The sequence below is a fragment of the Alternaria incomplexa genome (genome assembly GCF_024043165.1).
Source record: "Alternaria incomplexa strain BMP 0042 chromosome Unknown scaffold_11, whole genome shotgun sequence".
In the NCBI taxonomy this organism is placed as follows: Eukaryota; Fungi; Ascomycota; class Dothideomycetes; order Pleosporales; family Pleosporaceae; genus Alternaria; species Alternaria incomplexa.
This window is the reverse complement of record NW_026249860.1, coordinates 1,200,554-1,212,951: the sequence shown is the minus strand read 5'-3', so window position 1 is coordinate 1,212,951 and position 12,398 is coordinate 1,200,554. Positions and strand designations below refer to the sequence as shown.

The 12,398-nt window shown below is 52.6% G+C and overlaps 3 protein-coding genes across 3 annotated transcripts; all 3 read right to left on the bottom strand.

Annotated features, from left to right (window-relative positions):
- Positions 1 to 2,001: 2,001 nt before the first annotated feature.
- Positions 2,002 to 2,458, bottom strand: CHZ1 (Histone H2A.Z-specific chaperone; the record flags this gene model as incomplete). The annotated part of the gene is made up of 2 exons (XM_051437335.1): positions 2,002 to 2,166; positions 2,312 to 2,458. The coding sequence occupies 2 exons, from the start codon at positions 2,456 to 2,458 to the stop codon at positions 2,002 to 2,004; spliced, it is 312 nt and encodes a 103-aa protein (XP_051289081.1).
- A 6,065-nt stretch (positions 2,459 to 8,523) lies between these two features.
- On the bottom strand, positions 8,524 to 9,845 carry J4E90_007803 (uncharacterized protein; the record flags this gene model as incomplete). The annotated part of the gene is made up of 2 exons (XM_051437334.1): positions 8,524 to 9,623; positions 9,824 to 9,845. 2 exons carry the CDS (start codon positions 9,843 to 9,845, stop codon positions 8,524 to 8,526), a joined length of 1,122 nt encoding a protein of 373 aa, XP_051289080.1.
- Positions 9,846 to 10,785: 940 nt separating this feature from the next.
- Positions 10,786 to 12,021, bottom strand: J4E90_007802 (uncharacterized protein; the record flags this gene model as incomplete). Its single annotated transcript, XM_051437333.1, has 3 exons — positions 10,786 to 11,534; positions 11,583 to 11,869; positions 11,924 to 12,021. The coding sequence occupies 3 exons, from the start codon at positions 12,019 to 12,021 to the stop codon at positions 10,786 to 10,788; spliced, it is 1,134 nt and encodes a 377-aa protein (XP_051289079.1).
- Between the last annotated feature and the right edge of the window lie 377 nt (positions 12,022 to 12,398).

The window sequence follows — 12,398 nt, the reverse complement described above, 5'->3', positions numbered from 1 at the left end:
CCCACGCCGCATCATCTGAAAAGCGGCGGCTGCCATTGGCCCGGCGGCCTCGCCTCGGCAGCCCACGACTTGTCTGTCGTAATTCGAGAGGGTCATCTCAGGCCTTATCTCTCCCCAAGCGCGACCCAGGGCGGACGGTCGCGCGACGGAAGACGTCGTGTCGACGCTCGTTGGACGGGAGATCAATATAACCCCGCCATCCAGCAGCGGAGCGTCGATGAACCTCTCTTTGTGCGCACTCGTCGACATCATCGCTCGCCCAGCGTGCAGTGATTATCCCTCTGCCTAGCCGCAAACTTAAAAACAAATTCATCTTACTGTACCGTCCGCAGGTCCGTCCTTGGAGTTTTGGAAATTGGGCGACTCTGGCCATCCACCCGCCACGTAACGGCTGGCGAGCACACATCAATGTCCTCATCATGTTCGGAACAGACCGGAAGACAGTTTGCCTTAGCTGGCGGCAGTACGTAGCGGGAGACGAGTCACGAGAACAGGCAAATCCGTGTCGCGCAACCAGTGCAGCCGAGCCCGTTGCCTTTGGACCTGGCCGATGTCGCCTCGGACGCTGTCTGGCGCTGCTGGTCAAGTCCGCGGCGGATACTCCAGGCAGCTCATCAGGACCCTGAGCTAGCGCGTCAACTCAGCCTGCAGGCAACAAAAAACTTTCCGTAGGATTCGTGTACCTAATGCTTTCCGCTTTGGGTCAGAAAGGGCAAGAGTGGGAGGCAGCGAGGTTTTTCCGGGATTAACATACAACGTGTTACGTGGGTCAATCTCCAGGGTCTCGATACTGTGCCATGGGGTCGGTGCAGTCAATCTTGCCACAGGTGTATACGTAAGAGGATGATCTTCCTGGGATTTGGTCTCGTGACATTGCTGGATATCCCGGGCCTTTCTGTTGCATTCATCCGTTACTAATCTGAGCAGTCTGAGGTATATGGTCTTTGTCATCTAGTCAGGGTGTGCCTTCTCGTCTGTCCCTCTGGCGAAACCAGAAGTCGCAACCTTGGAAGTCGTGGCCGCAACGTGCTGTTAATCCCCGATTGAAAACAAAGACCCATCACACGATCCCGACTCTCGCCTTTCTTTCCAATTCCCTTTATCCTCAATTCAGACGATATCTTGACACATCAAGTCGCCCTCCTCGCAGTAACCTTACGTACAATCTTAGTAATAGCGAGTAACCGCATGGACATCACCTGATCCCGCGTATGAATCAATGCACATGTACGCCTCACATCACATAACATCTGCCCTTAACCTTAAGATCTGTCGGCGGTTCTGAAGCACCGTCTTCTGGGAAGAATTGTAACAGTAACTGCCTTGCTTGCAACTTCAGCTTGACTAGCTCATTGGACCCTGGAATCTAACGTATAGGTAGGGTAATGGTAACTCACTCCTGTTGTCGGCTCAGACTGGGGCTGGACGCGGTGGTAGTACCGTGCACACGCGTTGGAAGGACGTGAAGTACCAGGGAAAGGCGGGGTAAGCGTGTTTGAGAACCAGCATTCTTTCTCCAGACGGCCAAGTTCTGTCTTTGTACTGTCCAGCAGCCCGCAAGTTCTTCTCTTGACACGAGCATCAGTCACAATAGACACTGCAAAGTAGTCACATCTACCATGCACGCGAGTAGCCAAGTCAAGTCCATGGGTATTCATCATTTCCATTTCATAAACGCACGCTGGTGCCATGTACGCGCTCAAGATGCAGTCCATTGTCCATGCGACACATCAAAGTATCCACACAACCCAATGTCCCGCTATACCTGCAAAGTCGCGCCGAGACTCCAGTACGTCGGTAAGAGTTCCATTGCCCGCTACCCAAATGCCTTTTGTATATGTATCACATAACCCTAGCCAAAGTACGGAGCTGACGAAGATGTTATCGAACGCGCCGGAGAAGTCCTGTGGTCGAGACAAAAACGATTAGCGGGGTTCTTTGTTTGGGCAAGGGCGAATTGGCTGTACATACCTCAAGACGGATGTCGCAACTGCGACACATCTAGTCCTTCATCTGGTCGTCAGGGTCGACAAAGTCGTCATCGTCGTCCTCCTCATCCTCATCACCAAGCTCCTGGTTGGCCTTGGCAAAGTCGATGTTCTTACCGCGCGTGCGGCTGCTCAGGACGTTGGACGTGTCAATCTCCTCCATGTTGTCCTCATCGGGCTCCTCGGCTGTTTGCGTGTTAGCTCGACACGTTCAGGCGTGTGGTAGTCCGCGGAAAGGGTAGCTTACGTTCGCCGGCCTGTTACGCGCTCATGTTAGCTGGGTTGCGCGTGAAGTTGTGGCGGTGAGCGCGGGGAGAACGTACCTGGTCCTCAACGCCAGACTCGTCGCTCGAGTCGTCGTCCATGGACTCTTCTACTGTCTCGCCCTCCTGGGCCTTGCCCTTGCCCTTGACGTCGGTAGCGGGGTCCTGGACGCCCTCCATCTGTTGGTTCTCTGGCTGGGCCGACATGGTGTGGGGTCGTTGTTGTGTGTGCGAGGGGTTTGGGGGTCGCGGTAGTGAGTGCGACGGGGTTTGGGTGCGATTGAGAGGTTGGCGTGTTGTTTGTTTGCGGCAGCGGTGTAGAACAAGAAGTCGAGGTGAAGCCCTGTCCATCTATTCCTTCCCTTGCGGCTTGCTGCAAGGGGCTTAGTTCGCTAATCCCCTGGCCAACGCTTGCTCGAAACAGCAAATAGCAAACATTAGCGCGCGTGGCCAGACCATCGACATCTGTCAACCCCATCTATTCGCTGTCATGTTTTGCTCTTCGTCGCAATCGATGGACACGCGTTCGATCTACCTAACGACTTTATTACGACGGGTTCGCAGGCACGGAACAGTCTTAATTGAAGCGGGCCATGCCCCGACCCCGCATCTAGTAGCGTAATGCTAAAGCTCTAAAAAGAGTCCTGCGGGGCTCGTCGCGAAAGCAGCTTAGATGACAACTTGACGCCTCAACGAGCAGGAACAGAGACATAAGAAGTAAGATCTCAAACAGTTGACAAGCCCATGAAGACCATCGACAAAAGCGACATTAAGCCTTATTCGGTAGCAGCTCGTTCCTCTACATGCACAAGGGTATCATCGCAAACTCCTATAACCACCCACACAACCCCCATCACCTACTCACTCTTCTCAATATCCGTCTTAGAAACAATGTGACAGCCCCCCGCCCCCTCACTCTTCACTTTAACCATCCCACACTCCCTCAACCAAGGACTATCTACACTAGCATCCACATCCTCAGCATGATACACCTGCTCCGGTGTCGCCGGTCTCCTCATAATCTTATACCCCGGCCTCTTCACTCTTTCTACTTTCTTCACCCCTTCTTCTCCCTCACCACCATCACCATCACCATTATTCCCCTCCACTGGAACCGCAGAAGCCCCGATGGTGGTAGGAGTATCACGACCTCCAAACACCCGGCCAAGTAACCCAACAATCTTCGACTGTAGTTTCAACCCCGCCGCTTTCCCCGCTGCGACTCTCTTCGCAGCTTTTTTCTCCTCTTTCCGATCGAGACGCCTGTCGCGTCGTTCTTGGCGCCGGATCTGGCCTTCCAAACGGTGTATCTCGTGTGCTTCTTCGCGCGCGGTTGTTTGAGCGAGTTCGTCCGGGTCGTCGAAGAGGCCGTAGGTGCCTGTGTGGGCTTGTCCGTGGGGGTCTGTCGGCATGGTGTTAAGAATAAGTAGGGCGTGATGTGTGTTGTGGAGTGGGATGTTTTGTGCAATGGGGAGATGGTGGGTGGAGTTGGGGAGTCGCGCTGGCGGTGCGTGGGGATGCTGGTATGGGGGTTGAGAGGTGTGCTTGAAGATGAATACCGGGCATGACGAGGAGGGGAGGGGAGGTGTGGAGGTGTGGATATGGAATTCTGGGCTGTTCACTGTGTCGTGGCATGACGTTTGTTTGCATGGCAAACGTGCAGTGTGAGGCGTCATGTTGTTCGGAGTCCGAGCCTTAATCCCACTCCGTTGGATCGCATTCGCGCACCACTCTTCAAGAACCAAGATGATGACAAGCATTAATTATTTAGGCTGTATTCCATGCATGCTTCACAGTCTCCCTAAACAAACATACCACCAACTACACCCCCAACCCCCCACCAAACACCCCCTTCGCCCTCCCCAGCAACTCCTCCAACTCATCCACCCCTCTCTCCATACTCATCTCAAACCCCCCACCCCTTCCAATCTCCACGTTCATCTCCACCGCCTTCGTATACATTAGTTCTATCTCCCTAAACCTCTTGACGGCCCCCAACAGAAGTGGCTTAAACTTATGTATGCTCCTTAACAACTTCTTGTCGAACGGGTATGGCACGACACGGTAAAATACTTCTTGCATCGCCGCTAAGAGAGTGTTTGCGAGATATGCTGTGTGCTCGTAGCGGGTGAAGAGGAGCTTTTGTGGGTTAATGGGAGAAGGGTGACGGGGCGGTGTGAGGAGGGAGAGCGTGAGTGGTGTATTGGGCGGTGGGAGAAGGGCTGAGTGTTCTGTTGGTGCGGAAGCTCGACGGGGAAATATGTGTGGGTGCTTCATGATGTTAGTTCGGTGGCTGTGGAGGAGGTGCAGTGTGTGTTTGGAAGGACTAGGTGGAGGATATGTGAGGGTATGCCACGTGGTCAGTATGTATGTTCCAGTCGCTGTGTTGCAAAGGTATTTGACGTTTTGTGACTCGGGAATGTATTGTATGTTTTGCTTCCAGGTCTCGCTGGAGACACTTTGCCAGCTTACGACCAGCTATGAATGACGGCTTGTGACAGCTGTGATGACGCAGCATTTCATCAATGATAACTTCAACTACTTCTGGATTTTCATATAGTACCCGCACTACAATCGCTCTATCCAGAGATTACTTCGGTCCACTCCTTTCCTGCAGTTTACCAACAATGTCATCTAAACCATCAGCTCCAAGCCCACTATCCCCTCCACCCCCAACCCCCAACCCCCCGCCCACAAACCCCCGTCTAACAAGCGCTCTCCGCCGCTGCTCCATCATCATCAACATAGCCCAGCGACGCAACTCCCCTGCCTTTGAACCTTACATAAACAGATACAACTCCATTCTGCAAGGTATCTCCACACCTATCGAGCAAGGGCATATAGAGCATATCGGCTCGGAGACTGTAGCTGGTATTGAAAGACTGACTGAGGAGGTGGAGAGGGTTTTGAGGGGTGGGTATATGGGGGGTGTGAGGGAGGTGCGTGATGAGGTTTTGATAAGGGGGAGAGAGGGAAGGCAAAGGGGTGCGAAGGGGGATGAAGAGGGAAAAGAGAAGAGGAGGAAGAGGTGTGTTTGTATGTGATGGATATGTTGATATATGAGGCTGTAGTTTCCATTGTCGGTGGGACCTTGGGTACCGCTTCGTTTGCGCATCCTTAAATCAAGACGATGAAATGCTGCTTTGGGAGAGAAAGCCCAGAGACAGCATACCCTTTAGCCTGGCGTAGCTCATATCAGTCACGCAACTTGCACTGGGTGCTCAACACTCGTCCACCAGCTTTCTGACATCACCGTCGTCAAGAACATTTGCCTGGAAGTCTGAATCTCTACACCTTTACCGTCACATATGACGTCCATCATTGCTCCGCATCCACGCTCGTCACAGATCCAGAGCTTTCGTGTACACTCTTTCAGCATGACGTCGGTATCGTTGCCTTTATGTTCATCGCCAGTGTGCCAACACGAGCTTTCTATAACCTTCTTGAAAATGTCGGCGATTGGATGTTCTCCCCGAACATGGGGACAAAGGTATGTGTCCATGTTATCTGTTGCTTTGATGGCCATGGCTAACGCTACCGGGTTAGGGAAGCAGGCGGTAAAGCAGCGTTTACATTTTATTGACGTGGATGGTTCGGTCCGTTCCCCTAGTTCATCTTTGCCTGTTGGAAATATAGGTATCGGTTGATGTATCCGGAAAAATTCGAATCGCTTGCATGATGTGATGTATGAGCTACACAGCTGCGTGCACGCTGGCCAAATATAGTCTGCGCTGGGTGTTCTGGAAAGTCTGAGGAAGTCTTCAAAAGCCATCTGTGTGTGTGGGCAGATGTAGATGGTGCTCGCTGATGCCGTGCATTGTCTCTCGCGGGCGTTTACAGCCGTGCCTTCTGTTTCTAGAGCCCCGAAAGCTGAGCGAGGATGAAAGTCTAGACAGTAGCTGCATAGAAGTCTATCGCGCGGGGTATACCGTCTAGAGTCGTCGTTAGCCTCTTCGTACTCAACGAGTCGGTTAAAGCAATCTTTGCGCAATCGCCACGCATATTTGTCGAAGTCTGCGTCCCGCAGCGTCAACCGGCTCTGGAGGCTGATTGAAGATGACAAACCCCGGATGTATCTGCATGTTATGCGAAGGCTGAGTGCATCGACAGGCGGTAGCAGGTCGAGTATGTCCAAGATCAGCTCTCCAGGTAGGCGGAGCAGGTTTTGTCCTTCGTCTATACGGTTGGTCCCGCTGTGCGCTTTCCGCGGCATCAATATGAAGGCGGGATCTGGCTTGTGGTAAGCGCTGCGACGTCTTCCAAGGAAGCGGTCAAGTTTGTGTCGGTGTATGAAGTATTCCTTTGCGGCAGAATGGTCAGCGATATTGTGCCGAAATTGACGTATCGGTGCACCAGACATCATCTTGGGATTGTCGATCATCGCCATCATGAAGGGATCTTCGTAAGAATAGTGGCAAGGGAGGAGTCGAGGTAGAGAAAAATAGGGGAGTGGAAGTTTGTTGCGTTGATTACAAGCATACAAGTCAACCCTGGAAGGCAGCAATGGGCGCTAGTGATCACGTGCGCGGATACGCCCACGGTTTCCAAGGTTGATTGGATCCTTTTTGTTGGGTCATCCTATCAAAAGCATCTAATGATGCTGAGCTTGCCATGGAAAGAAAATCTACCCGCGCATCTGTTCACTGGTACTTTGTGTCAGCGAGCAGAACAAGTGAAGAGGAGGTGTGCTTGTACGTGACGGGTGAATCGGTCCATCGGGGCATAACGATCTATCCAGCCTAATTTGCTTCCGTTTGTCTTCTCCATACCGTAACCCAAAGTTCCGCCCCTCTGAATCTGGAAATACCTCTCAGCAGGTTCTGTCTCTGATCTGTATATGTGGACAGATATACATGTCCGCGTTTTGGACGACTTTGCGAAGCGTGGACAATATGGTTGATTTCGCGGAGAAGGAATCGCAGTTGATAGTGCCGCATCGGATGGGGAGAAATCCTAGCATCGGCCAGAGGTACTCATTGCTTGCCATGGTTAGATGTATCCTTTGGGATAATGGACAGTGGTTGCTAGCGCCGATTAATTTTGACCCGGAACTGCAGCTTGCGGAGCAGAGTGCGCATACCAGACGATCCGTGCGACCTCTGCATAGTTGGTTCAAGTCTTCGAAGGATAACTGCATATGAGGACAAAGGTATACCTTAGCTTGCGATCCTGTGCAGCGTCTTCGGTATGCAATCCCGGTACTATGCTTCGAGACTTCGGTTGCGCTAAAAGAGGAGATCGGGTGGAGGTCCATACAGTAGCTGCAGAGGAGCTTACCATAAGGAGTGTTGTTGGAGTTCTCATACTCTGCCATTCTATTGAAACAATCTTTGCGGATCTTCCAAGCGTGTTCGTCGAGGGCTTCGATTGGAAGTCGATGTAAGCGTGCTTGAGTCCCCTTTGTAGCAGTCAGACTCCGTATATATCTGCACGCTGTGCGGTAGCTAAGCAGATCGATAGGCGCTAGATGGTCTGCGATATTTGAAATTAGCTCTCCCGGTAGCCCAAGTAGATTGAATACGTTGCTGACCTGACTGTTTTTGCTGCTTACGTGTGGCGGCATAACGACGAGTTCAGAATCGGGTCTGTGGTAGTCGCTACACCAGTGTCTCCAAGCTTCACCATCGCGGTTAGATGAGTAGTGATAGTAGTGGTCGCACTGTCCTACAGATGTACGATCCAGGTTGCGTCGATACATGAAGTAGTTCTTGGCGACAGACCAGTCGATATGGTCTTGGGTCGGTACGTCAGTTGAAAGGCCGGAGGCGACAGTATTCGCCATCTGAGAGATGAACTAGAGTTGAGTCGTCAGGGACAAGGAGGAGCAATGCTGAGGCGAAAATGTAAAGAGATGAAGAGAGAGAGAGAGAGAGAAAGCGACGGAAACTCGATATTTCAGGCGAGAATTCAGGCAGTCGTCCTCACGTGCTCACTTTTCTCTGGACCCTGTTGAGCTGGCCGTCCCACCATATGTTGTGATAACGATAGGCCTACCATGGAATGGCAAGACTTGCACCAGAATCCCACAACCCAGCTGTGAGAAGTGGGCGGGAGCTCAGAATGGGTCACTGAAAGATCTTGTTAGCGAAGATATATGTTAAGAATATGATAGCGATAACAGCTGCCTAGATATCCATGACCCCGTTCCCATCTAAAGCAAAACGCCGGGCTACCCACAAGCCAAGTATACCCTTCAACGCCGTGCCACCCTATAGTATCATTTTGAAGCCAACAAGCGAAACCCCCTCTCCCAACTTGCAACAAATCTACATCTACTGATGTATCTGACTCACATGCCCCGCCTGTCCAGCACCACCCCACTCACTGTCATCATCACTACCCACATCCGTCCAGCTCGTAGGCGTCATAATGCCCTGCCTATCACCGTCGAACTCGCTAAAGCCGCCCTCGGAAAAGGCATCTGTGAACCCGCTTTCTGAACGCGCGTCATGGTCTGTGTCGTTTTGTTCGCTGTTGGGCATGCTGAGAATGGCGATGTCGTTGGCGGGGGCGGAGGCGACGGAGCCGCTCATGGTCATGGAGCGCTCGGAGCGCGGGGTTAGGGTGCCGGTGGAGAGGTGCTCGGCGTCGTTGTCGTCGAAGAAGGGATGGGAAGGAGTGGGTTCGCCTGCTTGCGAGGAGGTGAAGGAGTAGAAGGATTGGGCGGCTTGGTCGGCGTCTTCTTGGGCGGGTTGCGCGGGCGATGGGGACTCGGGGAGGGAGTGCTCGGGGTCGGGTGTTAGGTCGACGAGTGTGCCGGTGGTGGGTGTGGAGGGGACGTCAGCTACGATTGTAGCGGAGCTTTCGCGGGCGGCAGGTTCTTCGTAGGTGAATGGCTTCGGTGAGGGCGCTTCGTCTTCGTCGTGGTCGAAAAAAACTTGGTCGTCGGAGAAGGGGTTGGCCATGGTAGCTGCTGCTGCGGAGCCGGCGGCAAAGCCAGCAGCACCACGCTTCTTGAGGTCGCCTTTCGAGTTGTCCTTGCCAGTTGCCGTCGCGTTGTCCCTGAGCATGCCATCACTTCCGACCATGTCGTCGAAGCTTCTCGTCCGATCAGCCCTCGACCGCCTGGCAGCCACCTCAGCCGTCTCAGCACCGATCCTAGCCAGCTCGTCCAGGTCGACGGCGATACCCTCTTCCCTCGCCCGTCTGATCAGTTCGTTCCTATTCCTCCTGATCAACTCCTCCCTCCGTTGCTTCCTAGCTTCGAAGTCGTCCGACGATTCGCTCGGGCGGCGAGGCTGAATGTCATCGCCAAGATTATGCAGCGCGATGGCGATCTTGCGGCGGGTTTGATCGGCCCATTGTCGCACTTGGGGAGACTCGTAGATGGCGATACCGGCGGCGACGATGACGGACGCGGCGATTATGAGGCCTGATGTGAAGGTGTGGTTAGGACGGTGCGGCGGGGTTTGAGTGTTGCCTTGCGGAGATGCAAAGCGCGGGCCGGTGCCTGCAAGCAGGTTGGCATAGGAAAGTACAGTAGACAGCAAAGAAATACGCGACGAGAGAAATAACGTTGGATATGCTGGGGACACCGCAGCAACATGCATAAGTGGAGTTATCCGTACTCACCTTTGGCCAGTGGCGCAGGCATCTCTGCGGATTGTGTAGCAGCGGATGCAGTCGTGCGACTCGAATAGATTCCCTGATAGTGTGATGGGAAATGATAATAGGGAGGAGAATCCAAAGGCTTTTGACCTTGGAAGAGGCGTGTAAGGAGAGAAGGTTCGAGGGCTGAGAGCAATCATGGTTCGTCCGGTCCTTCGCCACTTGCACAGCCGCACATGCAGGGCCCGTGGAGCTGGGGGCTCCGGGCGGCTTTTGGTGGGGTCGCCTGCCGCCAATCTTGCTGCACATCGCCCCGCACCCGTTGGACTAACTACATAACTAGGCCCCTGGAACAGCATAATTCACTCATAGCTGCGCATATCTGTAGATTTGATGGAGTCATTATAAATTGGGCTGAGTATCACCAAAGTCTTCACGTCTACATCATGTTGGCAAGTCACTACACGAAAAGTTTGGGTCCACTTGAAGATTACACGCAGAAAATATCAATTGGAATAGACGACTACTTTTGGTTGTAGAAAGCAACGCAAGGTCGCAACGCACGCTGAACATAAAAAAGTCACATGTAGTCCTCAACCCGATTCTATCCCCCAAGACCAATTCTGTGTTGGGCAAGTAGCTTCTGGGTCCCATGATGAAGGATTTGATGAATATCGCAAAGCTCAGAGACATATCCTTGATCATCGGCGATGAGCGAAGAGAGCTCACACGGTCAAACTTTTCCAAAAGACGTGAACGCATCCAAATCAAAGCCAAATTTTTCTGGGGGAAAACATGAAAGCAGGAAGAAAGGATAGTGAAGAATGCCGACCGCCAAAAGCACCGAGTGGCAGTCATGTATCCATAGTAATAGCCGTGTTCAGTCGAGGTGATGGGGTTTGTTCGAGAACTCGATCGTCGTTGTCTTCAAGCAGAAGTACTAACTGGCGAAATGCATGCCAGAGGGAAGACATGGGTAATTCGCATCAGTCGCTATCGGATGTGGGAGGGGCCTCGTCGTCAGAGTTGGGCCAAGCATCGGTGTCAGGCTCAGCCTCGTCGTCAGAGTCGGCCTCGGGGCCAGGACCTCTAGCACGCTTCAGACGTGCCATGATAAGACCTGCAATGATGGCGTCCGTATGTTCATGGCTTCGGACTCGCTTATCGCCAGCCATTTCGAGGCGATATGGGCGATAGTTGGTCAAATCAGGGTTGTGGTCCCAACGCTTGGTGTCCCAGTTCCAGTAGTACGGTTCAGGCGATCCGCGAGCTCGAATGACCGTGCCTGTCTTGGTGGTGTGCAGAACGGCGCCGTCGTAAGGCATAGTCTCGGTGACGAGTGACTTTGAAATGCTGCTGACAGCCAACCATTCGTTCAGGTGCGACGGTGAAACCCATACATGCAACATGGAGTCTTTGAGCTCGTTTACCGAGAACCAGAACATACCGCCAGCTTCCAGTACGTCGTCGACCACGCAATCCGGTCGATCGCGTGCGCGACCTGTGTAAGGGGTCTTGTCGAGAACCCAAATCGGGATTTTGACGCCGCGGTAAACTTTAGTTTCGGTTGACTGCGTATCAACATGCTCGGGGTCGTGCGAAGTGATAGTTGTTGACATGTCAGCCGTCAAAGTTGCTGCGACTATATCTGAGATGTCGATACCGGTAATGACTGTACAGCGGGGAGCCTTCGTGCTGTGGTCACGTTGGTGTCGGACTTTCTTCTCAGCATCCTCTGACTATGGTTAGTAATAGACTTGTGACACTTGAACACTTGACTTACTGAGCACACTTGTTGTAGAGATGAACGGAGTCGGCTTGGTTTTCTTCCGCCCGTTCAAGTGTCTTGCGAAACGTTCAGTCGTAAAGTCTAAGTTAGGCTTGAGAGTTCCCCGAGACTGGAAGGCGTTGCGCTTCTTGAGCTTGAGTTTCTTGTTCTCGATATGCACCTGATGCTTGAATCGGGACACGTTGCTGGCCAGAGTCTCGTTACGCTCGTGCGACGGTCGATATACCTTTGTTGGACGTCCCTTTTCAGTGGCGCGCTTGCGTGCTGCCTTGTCTTTGAAGCTTCTTGGAAAGGTTAGCTTGAATGTCCTCAATCTAAGGATTCAAAGTACTTACAGACGAAGTGGGCCATGGAGCACCGATATTGTGATCGTGTGGTCCTTTGGATTGCCAGGCAGAACTTCTGGGACGACTGAGGCAGAGGGGAGTGACATTTTGTGCTTGTGGAATGTTGAGGATAGATCGTACTGGTACGAAAGGAAGTATGGTATGAGGACTGTTGACTTGAGAAGATGTGTTGATGAGAGCCAAAAGGTTAGAAGGAGTTGGTTGTAGTGGTAGAGGTTGATCGAGTATGAAGAGGTCTTTATATATCCATAGGAGCAGTAGCCTGTCGTGAGGCTAGACGCTAGCAAGCTGCCACATGGCTAAAACTCAAGTAAAGTCAAATCAGGCGGTATCTACAGTGGTGAGATAAGAGACTGGCATCTTGAAGCCAGGTCCTCTAGTAGAGGCGAGGCCTTTTGGGCCTGGCCAATACGTCCGAGCGAATCAATGGTGAGAGTAGTTCAAGATCTCTGACAATGTAGCC